The 20,457-nt window shown below is 44.9% G+C and overlaps 1 protein-coding gene across 1 annotated transcript in view; it reads left to right on the top strand.

Moving 5' to 3' along the window:
- The window catches only part of TM7SF2 (transmembrane 7 superfamily member 2), a 93,394-nt gene extending 76,185 nt beyond the window's left edge, over positions 1 to 17,209 (top strand). Inside the window, exons 9-11 of the mRNA XM_086938504.1 lie at positions 8,069 to 8,149; positions 12,941 to 13,063; positions 15,660 to 17,209. Of these exons, the coding sequence (XP_086794630.1) occupies positions 8,069 to 8,149; positions 12,941 to 13,063; positions 15,660 to 15,820 (365 nt within the window). The 3' untranslated portion in view covers positions 15,821 to 17,209. The remainder of the gene's footprint in view (positions 1 to 8,068; positions 8,150 to 12,940; positions 13,064 to 15,659) is intronic.
- The last annotated feature ends 3,248 nt before the right edge of the window (positions 17,210 to 20,457 follow it).

The following is a 20,457-nucleotide window of genomic DNA, read 5'->3' as shown; positions in this document are numbered from 1 at the left end:
TGCTTCTCTTTATGTTCACTCACTGAAGAGATTTTCTTCCAAACTTTTTCCAGTGTGTCCCCTCCTAAAATGACCGGGCTAAAACCTTTTAGGGACTTTCACAAGTAGATGTCTGTGACAGATCCCCATGAGGTGTGCCTTTGGTGCTTGGGGGTCATCACATGACTCCAACGCCTGTGACGACTGTGCCCAGATGAACCTTAAAACCATCAAAGAGTGTAAAGCTTGATGTGGCAAAACATAGGAAGGCTCTGCGCTGGTACTGCACCAGGTCGAAGACTAAAACGAAGACCGACTCCCACTTTAGCTTCTGAAGTTGTTCCTGAGGCAGATTTTCCTCATGGTTGAATTCTGCAGGTAAGTGATCAAAAAAAGCACAAGGATTCTAAATAAGACTCTGCCCTTTCCCGCCACTCTCATTCTCCAGAAAAGTTGCGAGGGCACTCCGTTGCTCCTGGTCATGCTCCCGTTCCCCCAAGGAGCTCATTCGATCCTTGTTGATTACACCCGAGTTCCAAGGTCCATCATTGACATCGCAGCAGGTCAAGCTTCCAAGGGGCCTGGCTGCACATCTTTGGCAGGCTTCAGCCTCTTTCTGGTGCACCAAGATCAACAGGGATTCTCAGTAAGTCTCCGCTGGCAGGTTCACGTTCAGCGCCATCTGGGCCACTTGAGCCTGTTTTGGGTTCTTTATTGGCATTGAGACTGGCACTAAAATCCTTACTGGTTTCGGCAGTGTTGACACCCGCACCAGGCCACTGGCGAAGGAGAAAGAACCATAACCCATCGTAGTGTCCGAGTCCGAGCTAGCGCCATCTCGACCTTGACCAAAGCCCTGTCCAGATCTTAATGTGCTGCGACCTCTTTTGAGTTAATCTGACTCAGACTCGATTTCATTGCCCCACATCCTTGCACAGACATTACACCAACTTTTTGACTCCGACTCTGATCAGTCAGTTGTGGGGATGTGGAAGAGTTTGCTTCACCTTATGATGATGACAACTGGAACATGGGCCTACAGGATGCTAATGAGCTGAACACCTCTACAAATACTGAGTTGGTTTCCTCTTCTGACCACCAATAGAGGAAAGCATTTCTTTTGCTACAGAGATCAGGACGGCTGCTGAGGTTGGACCGCCATCTTCCAACTATGGACATAAAAACAAATGTCCTCACTGAGGTCCTTCTTGTCTAGCAGCTCTTTGGTAATATAAATAAGTTATTTTTAAATGAGCTGAAAAATACTTTTAGGTTTATTTAGTTTGCCTATCTAGCCACACGAGTGCACCACTGCGAGAAGGCGAGTTGATGTGAAATTCTTGAATGCATGTAAAACAAGTTAAGGACCATAATGGGCCATAACACAACCATCTATTTCTCTAGAGTGAAGCAGCAAGTGTAAACCTGCAACCAGAGAGTTGCCAAGTAGCAGTTCTATGACAATCCCCTTTTGAGGCTTATAAATATCCATAACAGCCCTGTTCATTACCAGAACCCAGGTGTCTTCAGCACCAAGAGGACAAAGGAAGCAAGAACAGGATATTTCTGTTTTCGGCAGGGATGCCATACTATATGACCTGAAACGACTATGAAGCAAGCACCTCTTGAAGAATTCAAATAGACTTACAAGATACTTGCAAAACACTTGCTGCAATCTTAGATTTTTTTCAAAATCTGTGCTGTGTTTTTATTTGAAGCAGTAGGATGTTGTTTTGCTCTTTTTCAGACTTCCTAAGCATTAAATATCGGGATGCACTAAAAGGTAGCAGATCATGAAGGAAGGTTTCAGAATATATGTCCATATTATCCCACACTTAAAACTGTAAAAAACAAAAAATAAGTACAGCCAACCAAAGTTTTTCTTAGGAGCCCCCCTGTGTGGGACACAGTGCAGATGTAGCTGAATACCAAGACTATCCAGTCCTAATTCCACTTCATGCCACTTTATTCCACTTGCTGTCTCTTTATTTTTCTTACGTAGGGTATTTTTCATGCCTCCTTTCTTCATTTGTCAATGTTTCTTTATCCCACTCTTCCTCCTTCTTTCTTCATTTTCTGCCCTTCTCCATTGTTTTGCCTTGAATCACAGTGTGTTGGTGAAATACAAGTCCAAGCCTGCAATTATGATTGTCAATGCCCACCACCTCTAAAGACAGGCACAACTTAAGCATAAGAGGTGAGGGCATAGAGACTTTTTGACTTAGTCTGCCAAGCAACAAGATGCCTTTGCTTGAGGGCACCCAAGATGTAAACTCTCTACAGTTTCCTGTTATTGGACATCCGTATTCCATGAGCTGCAGAAGGTTAATACAAGACTGTGACAAAAAATTATCCCAATCCCCTACAATGAGTGTTCACCACCTCCATCCATCTGGAACTAAGCATTCTAAGCAGGTTTCCATTCTCGGATATTTCCATACTGTGTCTGTAGCCCTGTCTTCCTGGTCCATGTGAAAGTAGCCTTTTGTCATTTTCCTAGAACAGCGCCTAGAAAGTGGCTTTTAGCTGGGTAATCCACGATTAAAAATACAGATGTATTTACCTAAATATTCCCCAATACATAAAAAAATAAAACTATATTTCTAGCAATAAGATATATTAATTAGAATAGTATTATTTGTTTACCTTTTATTTCAAGGAAGATGTAATAACATAAACATATCGATATGTATGTATTGCTATTTGTATAGTGTAGCGAGGACGTAACTGGGCAACCCTAATAAGCTTAGATTGTATGCCATTTTTAATATTGTCTAGTGTGTACAAACCTTTCAGTGTGTTAATTGATATTCACTAACTAACCAGTGTTTTCACCCCATTATTTATGGCACTATGTATTATTCTTCATACAAAAAGGCGTGCATGGATATTTCGTTATATTGCTTACAAATATATCTGGCAGGCAGATTATCCTTTTTGTGCTCATTGGCCGCTGTAAAGTCCCTTCATTGGTCAAAGCCAAATGAACACGTCTACTGGCCTTAAAGGAAGCGTTGGATAGAAAGAAATCTCTAACTTTGCCTATAGGCCAGCAGGCATTTTGCTGCGACTAGCAAAATTGTGGTCTGAACTCGAATCTAATCCTGGATGCTTTTCAGAACGTGTGATCTGTCCAAATTAAAATACCACTCTGCAGCTTAGTTCCTTTGTGTCCCAAAATGTGAAGTGTTAGGAAATCAATTTTGATATGATGCTCTAGCAAAACACTCTGGAAATGTTGTTAATTGGTTACCTCTAGAATCATGTACTCATAGAAATACATTCAAATGACAAGTGGAGCACTGCTCAAATCAAAATTCTATTTTCTTTTTAATTAAATCAGTACGGGTCTACGATACACCCTGTTTTTATGTACTTTTGTTTTTAATCCACAATGAAATATGGTAATCAGGTCAACGGGAATGGGCAGCATTACAATAGAATGCCACTGTTTAAATATGTTGAAAAACTGTCCTCTCCATCTCCTTGTTTGACCGTCCTTTGCCTTCTGCCATTGCAATAATTAAATATATTTCCGGCCAACTTTCAGTAAAATCTTCTGCCTCCGTGGCTTATCTGATGTAAGAACATGCACTCCTGATTTCGCAAGTATGATTTTAAGGTTGAGCAGTCGAGACCTCTTGTATATACTTTAGTATATACTTATTATATACTTATATATGTATGTACTATGTGGGCTCTGGAGATCAGTCCTAGGACTTGTCTGCTTCCGCTTAGGGACTTTTTTTTCTGTTAAGCTGCCTCAATTTAACTGTCTTGATACAACCAGCAGAGGTCAGTAAAATACCAGAATTGCTTTCTGCTGAGATTATCTTTTTTTAAAAACTTTTTCAGGCAACTGCCTCTATTTAACTTTCTTGATAGAAAACGACCAGCAGAGGTCATTAAAATACCAGAATCACTTTAGCATTCTCTAGTTTCCAGTCCTTAGAAATTGTCTTCCATGCGCACCCGTGGACAATATTTTTTTCAAATCTTGTTTTTTCAGTGATATGACCACCAAAGGCCCTGATTTTATATAAAAAACAGAGCTTTGGACTTTACCATTTCCCGCTGAAAGGCAATATTTGTTTCCATGTGTTCCCATACCTGGCGTGTAACGCAGTTTGGTGCTTACTTTCCCTCCATGTTAAAGAACAGTAGATGTTTCAGCACCAAGGCTAATGTGCGGCATAGCTAAATACATATAAGGTCTCAAATGCAAGACTGATTGAATTGCAAAGGCTTGTTTTAATGTTCCGTTCACTTTCTGCCTATACACTTTCATATGTTTTTGGAGAAAAATAGTCCTTTTCCTAACAGATTAAAGGAATTATTTGCTAGAAGAATGCAGGGTCAAACGCAGCCGCGGTCCGTGCAGGTTACAGTGGTGGGGTGGTGGGACCAGGGGAGGGGGTATTTCGAGGGACGATGGCGAGGGGAAATTAAATAAATAAATAATTTTCCAGCGGCATCGTCCCTCGAAATCCCCCTTTACCCGGCCCCACCCCTGTTACCTGCACGGACCGTGGCTCGCCAAACATTTAATTTCTTCATAGGCAATGATGTGCATGCCAAGTCAAGTCAAGTCATAAATTTGTATACCGCGCTACTCACCCAGAGGGTCTCAAGGCGCTTAAGGGAAGAGGGGTTCGCTACTGATCGAACAGCCAGGTCTTGAGTTGTTTTCTGAAGGAGAGGTGGTTCTGTGCAAGATGGAGGCGGGTGGGGAGGGACTTCCAGGTCTTGGCCGCCAAGTAGGAGAAGGATCTTCCTCCCATGGTGGCTCTTCGGATGCGTGGAATCGTGGCGAGGGCTTGGTTGGATGATTGTAGTTGGCGGGTGTGGGTGTAAAAGGTCAGGCGAGTGTTGAGGTATCTGGGTCCTAGGTCATGTAGGGCCTTGTGTGCGTGGGTGAGGAGACGGAACATGATTCTCTTGTTGACGTGGAGCTAGTGCAGGTCTCTCAGGTGACCAGATATGTGGTTGTGGCGAGGTATGTCTAGGAGGAGTCTGGCGGAAGCGTTCTGAATGCGTTGAAGTCTATTCTGTAATTTGGCTGTGGTTCCGGCGTAGAGGGTGTTTCCGTAGTCCAGACGGCTTGTGACAAGTGCTTGGGTGACCGTCTTCCTTGTTTCGGTGGGGATCCAACGGAAGATCTTTCGGAGCATGCGTAGGATGTTGAAACATGATGATGAGACGGCGTTGACTTGTCTGGTCATCGAGAGGGAGGAGTCTAGGATGAATCCCAAGTTGCGAGCATGGTCCGTTAGTTTGGGTGTGCTGCCTAGGGCCGAGGGCCACCAAGAGTCGTCCCAGGCAGAGGGGGATGATCCTAGGATAAGCACTTCCGTCTTGTCTGAGTTCAGTTTTAGGCGGCTGTTCTTCATCTACTCGGCTACGTCTTTCATCCCTTCGTGTAGGTTGGTTTTGGCGGTGGTTGGGTCGTTGGTGAGGGAGAGGATCAGCTGGGTGTCGTCTGCATAGGAGATGATGTTGAGATTGTGTTGGCGTGCGATGGATGCGCGGGGACTCATGTAGACGTTGAAGAGGGTGGGGCTGAGTGAAGATCCTTGTGGTACACCGCATATGACTTCGGTGGCGTCTGATCTGAAAGGGGGGAGGCGGACTCTCTGGGTTCTTCCGGATAGGAATGAGATGATCCAGTACAAGGCCTTATCTTGTATTCCGACGTTCCTGAGTCATTGTACAAGGGTGCGGTGGCAGACTGTGTCGAACGCTGCGGAGAGGTCCAGGAGGATGAGGGCCACTGTTTCCCCGTTGTCGAGCAGTGTCCGGATGTCGTCTGTGGCTGCAATGAGGGCGGTCTCGGTGCTGTGGTTGGCTCGGAAACCAGATTGTGAGGGGTCTAGGGCAGATTGTGAGGGGTGAGGGGTGCGCCCGCTGCGCGTATGTGACTCTGCCATAAGTGGAGAGTGGGGGGGGGCAGAGCGAGGGAGGAGCAGCTGGGAGGCGGGAGCGGGGTGGAGATGTCGAGGGAAGCTCGAGGGAACGGGGGTGGCGCCGCGGGAGAGCAGCGGCAGGGGGCTAGGACCAAATGGCACAGTACAAAATGCAGTGGGGGGCGGGGTCGGGGGCACAACCAGGCGCAAGCAAGGCAGAACAGTTGAAAATCAACAATAATACGATACCAGATACAGCAATACGATCACAGGCGAGATCGGGGGCACAATCAGAGATCAAGCAGCAGAGCTGAGGGCAATATCAGTCTCCAGATGATACCAGGCGAGATCGGGGGCACAATCAGGCGCAAGTAGGTCCTGGGAGCGAGTGGAGCGACCGTAGCTGACTGCGTCAGGACGGTCACAGCGCTTCCGCTCGCGGGACTACCTATTTGTTTGTTAGTGGGAGGGAGGAGCAGCTGGGAGGCGGGAGCGGGGTGGCGATGTCCAGGGAAGCTCGAGGGAATGGGGACAGGGGTGGGGCCTCGGGGGAGCAGCGGCAGGGAGCTAGGACCAAATGGCACAGTACAAAATGCAGTGGGGGGGAATCGGGGGCACAACAAGGCGCAAGCAAGGCAGAACAGTTGAAAAGCAACAATAATACGATACCAGATACAGCAATACGATCACAGGCGAGATCGGGGGCACAATCAGAGATCAAGCAGCAGAGCTGAGGGCAATATCAGTCTCCAGATGATACCAGGCGAGATCGGGCCCCATCAGGCGAAAGTAGGTCCAGGGAGCGAGTGGAGCGACCGTAGCTGACCGTACCATGGCTACACGGAACCGGGCCCGGGAAGAGCTGCACTCACTTGCTGCTCCAGGGAAACGCCGCACACGGCTCACGACACTAACCGATTGGGAACCGCACCAGGTTTTCCTGATACTAAATGGATAAGGCACACTTCTAACCATAGAAGTTTCGAAAGTTTGTTGAGAAATATCGAGTGATTTCCGAGCCCGTCCTTGAAAGTATATGCTGTCTAAACAGATATACTAGGATTTTCACCACGTCTGGACGCACTCACACCAGTGCTACCAGGGAAGGCCCGGCTGGGTTGGAATTATCACCAGCTAAGCGACCTTCGGATGTTGACACGGCCGTCTAGCCCTGATGAATCGCTAAGGCGATGAAACACGTGTCGGCTGGCTGTAATCTTCATTAAAGACACCAAGATTTACTCATCTTGTGAACTTGTTAAATTTCTGTCATTTTGTGCTTTGGAACATGCGTGTATATTGTCACTGTACATAACGTCTATACTTTACAGAGTGCTACGGCAAACCGTTTGAGCGACCGTAGCTGACTGCGTCAGGACGGTCACAGCGCTTCCGCTCGCGGGACTACCTATTTGTTTGTTAGTGGGAGGGAGGAGCAGCTGGGAGGCGGGAGCGGGGTGGCGATGTCCAGGGAAGCTCGAGGGAATGGGGACAGGGGTGGGGCCTCGGGGGAGCAGCGGCAGGGAGCTAGGACCAAATGGCACAGTACAAAATGCAGTGGGGGGGAATCGGGGGCACAACAAGGCGCAAGCAAGGCAGAACAGTTGAAAAGCAACAATAATACGATACCAGATACAGCAATACGATCACAGGCGAGATCGGGGGCACAATCAGAGATCAAGCAGCAGAGCTGAGGGCAATATCAGTCTCCAGATGATACCAGGCGAGATCGGGCCCCATCAGGCGAAAGTAGGTCCAGGGAGCGAGTGGAGCGACCGTAGCTGACCGTACCATGGCTTCAGGCATGATGTGCAGCAATCACTGGATTCTTTGCAAACATGTTTAGAGGTAGAGCAGATGGTAAACTGAGAAAAAGGGGCTATAACATGTCTACTATTGTCACTGTACAAATGCAGACCGAGATACAACAGTTTTTTGGAGCTGAAGTTCAGACTTGTTTTAAGATTTTAAAACAAAAAGCAAAATACAACCAAAACAGCAAGGGACGATTAATAATGAAAAGGAAGTAGACATCCTCATCTGTTCCGAATGAAGTGCTTATGATGGAACATATATGTACAGTTGTGACATATCGCATAGAATTTCTTCGGTCACCAATGATCTTGTGTGTGTAGTTTTTTACACACACTAACACCAATATGCAAACTCCTTTTCATTTCGCCCAGCTTTAGGTTATATCATCTTCCGTGGAGCTAACTCGCAGAAAAACACGTTCCGGAGAAACCCGAATGATCCCAGGGTGGCTGGTGAGTACTTCAATGGATTGCCTGATGGAAACATCAATACTTTATATTTGTTTAGCATGCATGAATAATGATATACAAAAAAAAGGATAGGTAGTAGTGTCCCCCAAGGGAAACGTCCGCACAACACTCAAAACAACACAATCTAGTTATGTCTACAATTGGTACACATTTGATAATCTGTTTTTTTTATGAGAAAAAAAGGGTTGTACACAAAAGGGTGCTACAGAGACTCAAGGCACCTACCACCTAAAGGTGCCGTTAGTACACACTGGGTGTGTGTCACATCAATTTGAACAAATTTAGAGAATCCATTGACAGCACTCCTAAGTTAGTAATTAATAATCCGGGCAGAAGTTAAAGGCCCTCAGTATACCACACTCTACTAGTAATAGCGTATTCCAAAAAGACAAATGACAGGATTAAGTTCAAAGGGAAGTTTCCAAAGAAGATTTCAAAGTATAGTCCAATTAGTGTGTTTTCTTCAGTCTTTTCTTTATTTTCAATTTCAAAAACAGATATTCCCAGCAAAACAAAGATCACCAACATGTGTTTCGTCCTACACAAGGACTTTTTCAAGGCTGGAAAAAATTCAAACAATGTACAATGTAATAACACATTAAAATATATACATTAGTGCATTTATACAAACTAATATTACCTAGAGCCTACGTGGCAAAGCACCACAACTGATGTTATGTTCATATATATTATGTGATACATTTTTCTTTCACATTAAGGCATGTAATATAGTATGGTCTATTTACAACATAAAACAGAAATACTCCAAAGGGATACCTTTGTGATAAGGGTAAATTCCACTATAGCTAAAAACATTAATTGTGACATACAGTGTCCCTATATACAGTTAAAACATATATATATATATATATATACACCCACCATGAACACGGCGATGTAAGATATGTATTGAACATCAAGGTGAGCGAAATAAGCCATGATTTAGCAGTGAAGCATAATATCTGAGGAGACAGAACACACAAAATGTATGGATTAACTATATTAACTCACTGATACAGGTGTCCAAATTAGCAACCTATATTAATCATGACCACAAGGGGAGAGAGCATATCTCATTAGGTCTGAGGTGCTGTGTAACTCGTAAATAAATAAATACGGGGCTGTGGAAAAGTCCTCATACAACAATATTTCAATATCCGAGGAGATGTTCATGATGTACATAAGAGTTTTTTCTCAGAAATGCCTATGTGTAAGTATAAATTATAAATACCATAGGCGATGCTATCGTTGTGCCTATTCAAAAACACTCATGCCTCAGATGATTAATATCCCAATGGACTCACCAATAATATAGATGGCCGGGTAGTTAGTCAAAATACGAGATGAGGAAAACCTTCCGGTCTGATGCAACAGTCACGAGGTCAATTGCGACACAGCTCATAAGCTGTTGGAGACCATGTAATAAAACAAATGGAAGAAATGTATGTCAGACAAAGCCCAATAAGTTAGAGCCAATGCTTGATAACATGCCAGATAAGTGCAAAAAGTGGATTCGACCAGAATGGAGAATGATCCTTAGTGAAACGAGCCTAATATATTTAAACGAGGCAAGTTCACATGTCCCTCTCTGCAACAAGAATGGCAGATAACCATTCAATACCAATACTGAGAGCGCAGGGAGAGACAACAGAACTCACATAGTATATTGTGAGTTTGGAAAGGGAAACAGGTAGACCCTAATTCGTACACACACAAGTGATGGGGTAAATGGACTGGATTAACTAGGACGTCATGTAGACATATCGACCTGTACAGAAACATTATATCCATGTTATTGATATTAATAAGACTCACCTAGCTATACGTTTGGTTGAAAAGTAAATGCACGTCTGTCTGTAACAGGTTCTTTAAGGCAAACACTGGATAGTAAGCCGGTGTTTTTTTCAAATAGTAAAGTTGCAACCATGGTAAGTTGTATGAAGCTGAAACGACATAAGTATAGATGCGAAGTAAGGGACGGTAATGTCCTTATTAGATAACCGATACCACGCATTTAAATAACTAGTAGACGCTTACCGGAAATTGGGCTATCGCATATCCTCACCAAACGGTCCCCATATCGAGAAGCTGGGTGTGTCGACAGGCGGCATTATATACGCTAGCCGCTAGATTGAATTTGCCGCTACACACATGGGTCACTGGGCGTAGAGATAGAAAAGGGACTAGCTCGTAAGCCAACAAGCTTCCCGTTTGAGAGTGGTGTCGAACTGACTTATTTTCTTGCCAAACGTGATGCTACTTTATATTATCACACTGAAATGATCTTGGAATTCACTCGATTTGCCTTAAACAACAACTACTTTGTCCACAATAAAAAATGGTTTCATCAACATTCAGGTGTAGCCATGGGGGCCAAGTTTTCGCCCTCTTTTGCTAATATTTATATGGGATTTTTCGAAGAATTCCATATTTGGAAACATGGTCCCCCTGATTTGTCTAATGCGTGGTGACAAATTAGGGAACCTCCTGGCAATCGCTCCCCTGGATGCGAATGAGACATTTAGTTTGATAGAGTAGCCATTTCTATTTGCCAATTTGGAGAGAAAATGAGATTCAGAACCAAATTTCTGAAATGAATATGACTTTTATAGAAACCCTAAAGATCGACTTAAGGTGAATGGATTCCTGTCCCAGCACTTCCCCATCCAGAAGGGCACGAGACAAGGGTGCCCCCTATCACCAGTGTTAATCACCATAACTGTAGAAGCCCTAGCAGAATGGATACAGGTTAAAGCCCATATATTGGATGGCGTTGGAGCGAATCATGGAAAGACTGATGATATTTTGCTGTATATCGTGGAACCAGAGGCCTAACTGGAATGTCTTGGGGAGGAATTCAATATCTATGGAGCATACTTTGGTCTGGGGATATTTTGGGAGAAATCTTTGATCTTCCGGTGGGTGGCTGGTTGGCCGGAGACAAGTTGCCTCTGCCTCTGAAGGTGAAAACTCAATAATTTACACCACAAGGACAACCTGTACCCAATTCCTACAGATACTGGAGAGGCATATAAGACACTGGAGATCCCTACCTCTTTCTCTTATTGGTTGAGCAGCACTATTCAAAATGATAGCACTACCCAGATTTACCTACATATTGCAAAATAGTCCATATGCCATCCTAATGCTTTCTTCCAGGCAACAAACAGACTCCTGTGGTCGCAGTCTAGCTGGATGGCCCGGCACGGATTGCCCTCTTACACTGCAAAGATCGGTGTATGAGGCGGGCATTGTACTACCGAACATTTGTAGGTACTATGAGGCAGCACAGGTATACACAGTGAACGAGTGGGCTTATGCCCTCTGGAGGATCTTGCATATATAATGGACTGGGAGATATTGGTACAGAAAGGTTACCACCATATACGGAGTGTGGATACTGCCACCATATACGGAGTGTGGATACTGCCGGATGCTGGCTATGGACTCAGTAGCATTTACTTGATGCAAATTGACTAGAGAAATGGGATGGGAAAAGAGGTTTACATCTAAAACTTGCCTTTGGGTGGGCATGAGGCTACACCTAGTACCAAATCTCCCAGGCTTTAAACAATAGGATCTGATCAGACTCACCATACTAAAAGATGTAAGGGATGCAAATGGAATAGTACCATTCACAACTTACATGCTGAATACGATATGGCTGACACATAAATATTTCAATATTTGCAACTAAGAAACGTCCTGCATGTCAAGATCCCCAAGGGGGAGGTGACAAAGGAGGACTCCCCACTGGAATGTCGACTATAGGACTGGCATATGACCAAAAAAGCTATCTCCCTTACTTACGCTACGCTAAGGAGGAATACACAGAGAGAGTTGGCACAGCCGAGGACAAGATGGCAGAGGGATGTAAGGCAGCTGGAGGATGACGACTGAGGGTGACACAATCCAATTTCCAAGGGAAGTAGCCATTAAAGCAAGCTCCCATCAGATACAATAAAATATCCTGCACAGAATTTACTACATCCGCGTACTCCCACATTGACTAGGCACAGCCCAAGACGGCCTATGTCTCAGTCACTGTGGTCAACAGTGTTCGTTCATTCATACATTGTGTAACTGCCCGAAAATATGAACCTTCTGGGAGGGAGTTACACATACCTTAGCGGAAGCCACAGAAGTGCCTATAGCACTGACAGCACAGACGGCATTGTTGGGTATTTGGACAGATTCTGATGCAACATACTACAATAAACTGTTGATTAATCTAGGATAGATGGTAGCAAAGAGAGGATCTGCTCCGAAATGAGGCAGCACAACCTGTCCAAAACTACATAAATGGCTGGAGGGAATGGAATTGTGCAGATGAAAGTTGATATATTAGGTTAGAGGTTGTACCCAAAAATACAACCGAGTATAGGAAGGATGGGCTGCTGGGTACCCAGATTGTTGGTCAAGTGGGGGAGGGAGGTAGTAAGTCTAACGTTGGATAGACAAGACCCGGATAGAGCCTGGGGGTGAAGTGAAGACACTCAGCCATAAGTTCATTAGACTGAGACATCACTCGGACTTGGAGAGACATTTTCCCATCATCCTGGACTTGTAGGTGGCAGCTGGAGGGGATAGTGGAAGGGTGGGAAGGAGATATGAGGACAAGTGTAACGCTGTGGCAATTGTTTTGCTTAATAACTTTGAATTATAAATTCAGTAAAATGTTTTTAGGAACAAATGATAGATAGTCATAGCTTTGTAGAAATAATTAGACACTACTAAAGTTTGCTTAACTGTCTCCTCTCATTTTACTCACAGGACTCGAGACCATTCCAACTGCGACAGGGAAGCGCCTTCTTGTGTCGGGCTGGTGGGGCGTCGTCCGGCACCCAAACTACTTGGGGGATCTTATCATGGCACTCGCCTGGTCCCTGCCCTGTGGTGAGTTCTGAAAAGAGTGTGACTCCACTGCCTGGGGTTTACAACATGTCTGTAAGAAAGGGCACAAATGCATAAATGCAATAATTACTGGTATTTACAATACACTCCCATCCAGTATGGTCACAGTAAACTTAATTTCTTCCTCCCAGGAAGGCTTTATAAACTTAACTGGCACAACACATCTAAATCTCGTTACTGCAGTACATAACGATACATTCTTAGATATGCATTTGAGTGTCTCATAATAGTGCAACAGGAGCAAAAGTCAAGGGAAAGGCATGGTATACTGGCTTAGGCAGTATATTTGTAGACCGAGAAACAAAGAATATTATGAAAAGCATATGTACATATCTATCTAGCGGTTACAGTGTCTATTACAAATACAGAGGAAACCCACTGTTCACAATTCAGCAGAACACTTTTACAGCTGAACACCCAGACATTAACCGATAACCACTGAACTATAAGCTAACGTTTCGGAATAGCATTCTACCTGCTATAAAGCACTTCAGCGCCATATCTGAAATAGTAAGCACTACGGAATGCAACTAAACACAATTTATGCAAGTGACACAGTGAGGTGACTTTGGATTCTTCAAGTTGTAACCAGAAGTTGCCAAAATCACACGGAGGTGAAGGGTGGCTTAAAACTAAGTGTGCTACTGCAATTAAGATCTTCGCTTAACCACTGAACCTTGATTCTCAAATGAGACTAGCTACGAGGGGCGGCTCCTCTGCTAGGGCGGAGGATCCTCGCCCCACAAGAAAAATAAAATGATAACACCATGCTATTATCATTTTATTTTCCGTACCGGCTCTGTAGGTGCAGGACGGGGCTGCCCAAAGAGCAGGGGGGAGTGATAGGCATTCTCCAAGTGCGCATGACGGATTGGTTGGCCATCTTGGGCCGGCCAAACGGTCATGTGCACTTTGCATGTTCTCCACCAGGTGTAATGCACAGCCTGGTTGGAGAACATGCACAGGCATCGTGATTGGCTAGAGGAGTCTAGAAGCCTGGATGATTCCTGTTCTGAGTCGTGGCAAGAAAGATGGAGGAGAGGCAGCCGCTGGTAAGGTAAGTTTACATTTTCTTTTTTGCTTTCTTATGAAAAAACCATTTACAATAGCAAGTGAAAATTTGACTTCAGCAGAAGACAGACATTCTGAAAATCTGGACTTCAGCACGAGCAGAATATCACACACCAAAAACACAGCACAGGTTTGGCAAAGTGTGACACAGCTAGACTAAAGGAAACTGCTGCAATCAAAACAAAAGTTACATGGAGGTTTCGGGAAGAAAAGGGGAAGGGTGACAACTAGTTGTGACAAGCAATGCAGGCATAGTTAGCAAGCTACCGAAAAGGCTGAAGACAGTCTGGGTAGACTTAGACTTGCAGATAACATGTCATGTTATGTCAAATGCTTTAAAACATTAAGGACACCATATTGAAAGCTACAGAAGAAGGAAAACATGGTAAATCCGAAATAACCAGGAAAAAGACCACATGGGCTAAAGAAAGGTGATGGATTAAACCCAGATCTTTTGACTGGGTGTGAGTGTTTGATTGGTTCAGATGCTCCGTCCATCACCACCCCCTTTTATACCGCTTTGTTCTCCATAAGTTGGCAGGGTATGCTCAGACGTGAGTCCCTTGCTCACTTTGCCACTGGATTCAAGCAAGCCTGGCTGAAGACGGCTGTAATGTCAGAAACCGGTCCTAGGAAGCTTGAATCTGGCCCAGGGAAGGCATGGCTTGGCAGTTCGGGCTGGACTGTTCCCATGAGGCACAGGGTCAGTTTGATTTGCATGTGGCCATGTCTGAACTGGGGTGGCAGAGTGGGCTAAAAAAGGTGATGGATTAAACCCAGATCTGTTGACTGGGTGTGAGTGTTTGATTGGTTCAGATGCTCCGTCCATCACCACCTCCTTTTGTACCACGCAGTATTTGATCAATGGAGACAAATACATAGAAACTGAAATCTTTAGTAGAAAGCAGTTTCAAAATTGTTATGTTGAGTTGATTGGCAGTAGCAAACATCTGCAGAGTGTGGGATATTATCTCTAGAACAAAGCATCTAGTAAAGCAAAGATAGTCTAAGCCATGGATAAAGTAATTTGTAGAAAGGTTTGTGTGAAGCCAAAATACATCCAACACTGCATAACCCAGCCAGTCCCAGATCAGGATCTGATTTCAAGCATAAAAAAGAGAAAAGCTTACTTTTATACAAGCAAATAATGTGTTCGAAAATAGAATTTCTGGGAGAGTATGGGAAATCTCCAGTGGTTCTTGGTATCATGGTGGCTGATAGAAATCAGCTCATTTGTATATTTAGGAAAGAAAAATGTGGTGAAGGCCAAAATAATGTACTCCAGGTTAGGAATATGTAAGCCACCTTTCATAGGAGTTTCCATTTACTGTAGCGTAGAAACCTATTTTTTTGCTACTAATTGTCACTATGTCTCACTTTCTTTCTGTTCATTTTGACACTAGATTATGTTTTTACACAAAGGACTGAGCATACAAGGTGCTTTGGGAATGAATCTGAAGGCACTTTTAAGCACTGGGTTTCTTATATCAATGTTTTTATGCTGCAGGTCTAACACACATACTGCCTTACTTCTACGTCTTATACTTTACGGTGCTGCTGGTCCACCGTGAGGCTCGGGATGAGCACCAGTGCATGCGGAAGTACGGACTTGCCTGGCAGGAATACTGTCGACGTGTGCCCTACAGAATCTTCCCTTACATCTACTGAAGCAGTCCTGGTTGAGGAGGATGGGACTTGTGCTGCAGCCCACCGTACTTAGAAGAGCAGCTACTGGTACAGGTGCACACAGCCAAAAGCAGCTGACCCACCTGGTTTTGCATTGCAGACTCCACAACTGACCTTGGGCATACAGAGCGACCCAGGTGGTAAATGGGCAGTGCTTTTGAGTTTGACCCTGTTAATTATTGGAAGACGATTATTTATTATTTTCTCAAGCGATGACTGCGCCGTCTATCTTATAAGAAGAGAGTATAACATTGGTAAGTTCCAGCGTGCCAGGATAAAATGGTCATCCAATTATGAAATTCCTCCTTGCAGACTGCTGAAATTTCTAGCAATTGACTTTTGAAGTTGTGCACAACATCTTTACCGAGTGGTGAAGCATACGGGGCTCTGTTTTTTTTAATTAAACTGTAGATTGAGGAGCATTCACTGCAATAGAGCATAGCTGCTTACTGGCATTGGAACTTCCAGTTAATCTGTGTTTAAGGCAACATCAACTACACTTGCTGTGGGACCCTCCAAATGTCTACCCTCTAATGTTTCACCATACTTTCTTCAGATACAAGTGTTCCGCAAAATACATTGGTTTTCTCAACTGCAGAAGGATATGTAAAATCAGATACCAAATAAATCTTATCAGTGTTTTTCAGAAGTGCTTGAGACCATTATTTAGAAGCACCAAAGTCCATAATCACACAGGCATGTCTCTTTAAGAAAGAGTGGGAGATCTAAATGTAAGCATGTTTTATCTGTTTTTGTCACTCCTTTCAATGATATAGCACTTGGATGCATGCACAGGTAATGGGGGAAGCGGAAGTGAGAACACAACTTCCTTTTTCTCTCATAGTGTCAAGAGACAAGAAGAAAACACAAAATGTTGATTTACCTGTTCCAGTGACTTAGGGGTGGCAGGGAATACTGAGAAAATGTGTTACCCTGGCACTACTCCCAGCAAGCTTGCTTCTTATGAACTCGAACTCAATTGTTATAAACATTAACATTAATATTATTGATGCCGGAGGGTCAAATCTAATCCGTGTTTTTTCAGAACTTCTTGAAACCTTTATTCACAGTGCGACTGAAAAGCACAAACATGCATATTCTCACAGGCATGTCTGTTTAAAATGGGTGGTATAGCTAAAACTAAGCCGGTTTAGCTTTTTTTCTTTGTCAATACTTTCAATGATCTAGCACTTAAATCTATGCAAAGGCAATGGGTGAAGCAGGAGCGGGACGCAACTGCCTTTTTTCTCATCGACAAGAAGTTAGAAGAAAGACATAAAATGCTAATTAACTTGTTCCATGCATTAGAGAATGTCAAGATTTACTGAGAAAATGCATTACACTTATTAAACTCTTATGTGGAGACCCAAATGACAGCGTGTGTGTATCAAAATTGTCCACAAGATTCTGCCTCCAAAGGTGTACTTGACAAGGCAGCACTTAGCCCCATTCTCTACAACCTCATTGTAGAACCACTCATTCAAAGATAAGATTAGGAACGTACAAAAGATAGCATTTAAATAAACAACTAGAATACAAGCTTTCAATGTATGCTAACAGTAACCCACAAACCTCAGTGTCAAAAATCCATAAAAAAAGATCTGTATGAACCCACATTTACGGACTTTTTCTTTAGATTCATTGTACCTCTTGCAGTCTAAAGCAAAAGAAAGTATTCCATGCCTTTGAGGAACAATATTCTAGTTGCCTTTAAATCTGTTACGGTGGGGTGATTGGGTACCATCAAAATGATGATTAGTCTCACAATACCATAGTCTATTTCTGTGTTACTCTTTCTGATCCCCATATTTGCACAGAGAAGTCAACCAAGTTCTTAGTATATGTAAAGAGAAGCATCAACAAATCTCAGGAAGCTCCAACTATCCAAATTTAAGGGAAGGATAAACGGTTTCACATTTCAATTCATATCAAGATGCAATCAAATTGGAACAAGTATTTCAAAAGCAAAACACTTTATGGCCCCATGGCTCACCTTTAGTCAAGCTAGAAAACTTACAGAGAACCTTTATCTTTAACAATATACTCCTCCACTGGAACCAGAAGACCCTTACCAAACAAATCATCCCAGTGTCTACAAAAATGAATCGGTCAATTCAGCAAAACGATGTAGTCTCTTACAAATAATACTGGCTAGACAAATTGATGTTTTACAATAATCTAACGAGAACTACATACTAAGTGATGTGGGAGTCATGAGTGAAAAAGACATATTAGCATGGCCAAGATGGCAGTAGCATCAGATGCTCTTTGAATGAGTTCCATGCTGGGCCCGATTTGCATCTTGCTTCATCTGTGGTTTCGACCGCTGACATACCCTTTGTGCCTGCGCAGCCCTGTCTATATGCTGGCACATGGTAGTTAAACAACAGGGGGTGGTGATGGACAGAGTTTCTGAATTAAGCAGAATACTCTCACTCAGTCAAGAGATCAGGGCTTAATCTAACACCGTTTTTTAGCTCACTGCACCATCCCAGCTCAGAACCTGGCTATATGCAAATTAGTCTGTCCCTGGCCCAGTGCATCATGGGAACAGGGCAAACCAAACTACCAAGCACATGGTAGGGCCACTGATATGGCTGGGGTCCTGCGGGAGGCATCTGAAGGTGGTGCCGGAGTGTGGGGCCTGCGGCGCTTCTTGGCTGCGTGAGCATTGGAGTGCTGCTGAGGTCATACCCGAAGCTGAGATGGGACTGCACAGGGCTGCCTGCTGTTGCTGAGAATAGAGGTATTTACTGGGGTGCATGACAAATGGAGAGCGATCCCTCCCCATGTGTATCCATTTGTGACTGTGGTCCCCAGGCATCCTGCTGACGAGCGCCTGCCTGGAAGAGGTTACCCAGTAGGGAAGCCCTCTGTTTGCCAGGGGCCAGCGCTCTGGAAAGGCGCTTTACTGGCTCCTGCACATGGACCATATATTGGCAGCAACTCCCCTAAGTGACATTGGGGACCAGCTGCCTGGCTGGGGACTTGCTACTGCCCCCATCTGTGCACTGGAGGGCAGCGGATTGATTGGGGGAGGGTTTGCACAACTGTGGGTGAGTGCCCACCTCCTCATGAGAGCACTTGCGAATCAGATGCCCGCAGCTTCCTTGGGGCATGGAGGCGGCCTGAACCTGAGGGCCAGCATGCTCAGCTGCAGTTTGCTATTGCTGCTGGGCCATGGATAGGGGCAGTGTGGGGGCTAATAGCTCTTAGGGGTGCAACATCTTGAATCCTCTCTGGCTATGACTAATCTTACTCCTTGCCTTTATGCCTGCAGACCCTTGACCAACGGGAGCCTTATTGTGGGCGGAACTTTGGAATGAGTTGCTGAGCAGTCGGGTGCCCCCCCCTCTCAGGACAAAAGCTGCGCACTCCTGCGTTTTGGTGTTCACCCGGTCATTTGTGAGTGGGTCCCAAACTGGTTCTTCTCTTTTTCTGGCAGCAGGGAAGGCTCTGCAGGACCCATGTTGGGGTGTGTCAACTTCTGGAAGCGTCCAGTCATTTTGAACGACTGCCTGGCCAGCTGAATTTAGTGCGGGCCCTGTTTCCCACCCGGGGCTCCCCGTCAGATTGAAGTTGCGGCTCTCAATCCCTGTTGCGCACCAGACCCTGGTGTAAAGTTGGTACGCCTCTGAAGACCTACCCCGCACACGCCCTGCAGGACCTCTTTGTTGCCTCTCAATTTCACAGTACCATGTTGGGGGGGAACTAGAACCACAAAGACTCTCTGATCTCTGAGCCTAGCGCAATGGCACCCCCTTTGGCCTCTGCCAAAAAAACCATGGGCGCTTTGCAGCATCTTGAGTCCACCCTTGACAAGCACTCAGCGCAATTCGAGAAGGTTCTCCAAGCCATTTTGGACACTGAAATGTCGCTTGAAGCGAAAATAGATGCTGCCTCTCTGGACGTGAACTTGTTGAGGGAGGATTTCTGCAAACTTGCAGACCACGCTAAACTCCATGGACCCCACAGTGCCTTAGCTGCAGGCCAAGCTGGACACCATGAAGGAAGAGGTGGCCTCCTTGCTCTGTCGTTTGGAGGGCGATGAGGGACACTTGCGCGGTGCAAAAGCATCCATTTCCTGACGTTCCTGGAGCGATTGTAACAGCCTAGCTCGAAGCTCTTCATTGAGAACTTGCTGATGGCATGTCCCCAAGCTGTTCCTCGTGGAGCGGGCACACTGCGTCCCGCAGCGCCCACCTCCACCTGGAGCACCGCCACAACCACTCATTGCTCGGTTCCTTAATTCTCGTGATCAGGACCTCATACTACAGTGCTTTTGCATGAAGGGCCCCAGGTGATATGAGAACCCGGAAATAGCTGCATGCCCGGATTTCATGACCATGGTGCAGAGACTTGGGGGCTCCTACATGAATTACATGAATGTGAAACTGCGCATGTGGAAGTGCAGCTTCGCTATGCATTACTGTTCCCTGCGAAACTCAAGGTGATCGATGGCGAGTCTTCCTACATCTTATCGACACCTGAGGATGTTTGGACCATACTCCGTGCAAAAGGCCTCGCACGCACAACCAAGAATGACCAGGCAGAGGGGGCCTGGGTGATTTTGCGACTTAAACGCAGAAGACGCAAAGCAGCATGGGTGTGGCCCATCC

This window comes from Lissotriton vulgaris, chromosome 9 (assembly GCF_964263255.1).
Source record: "Lissotriton vulgaris chromosome 9, aLisVul1.2, whole genome shotgun sequence".
NCBI classification, from domain to species: domain Eukaryota; kingdom Metazoa; phylum Chordata; class Amphibia; order Caudata; family Salamandridae; genus Lissotriton; species Lissotriton vulgaris.
This window is presented reverse-complemented; position numbering and strand designations above follow the sequence as displayed.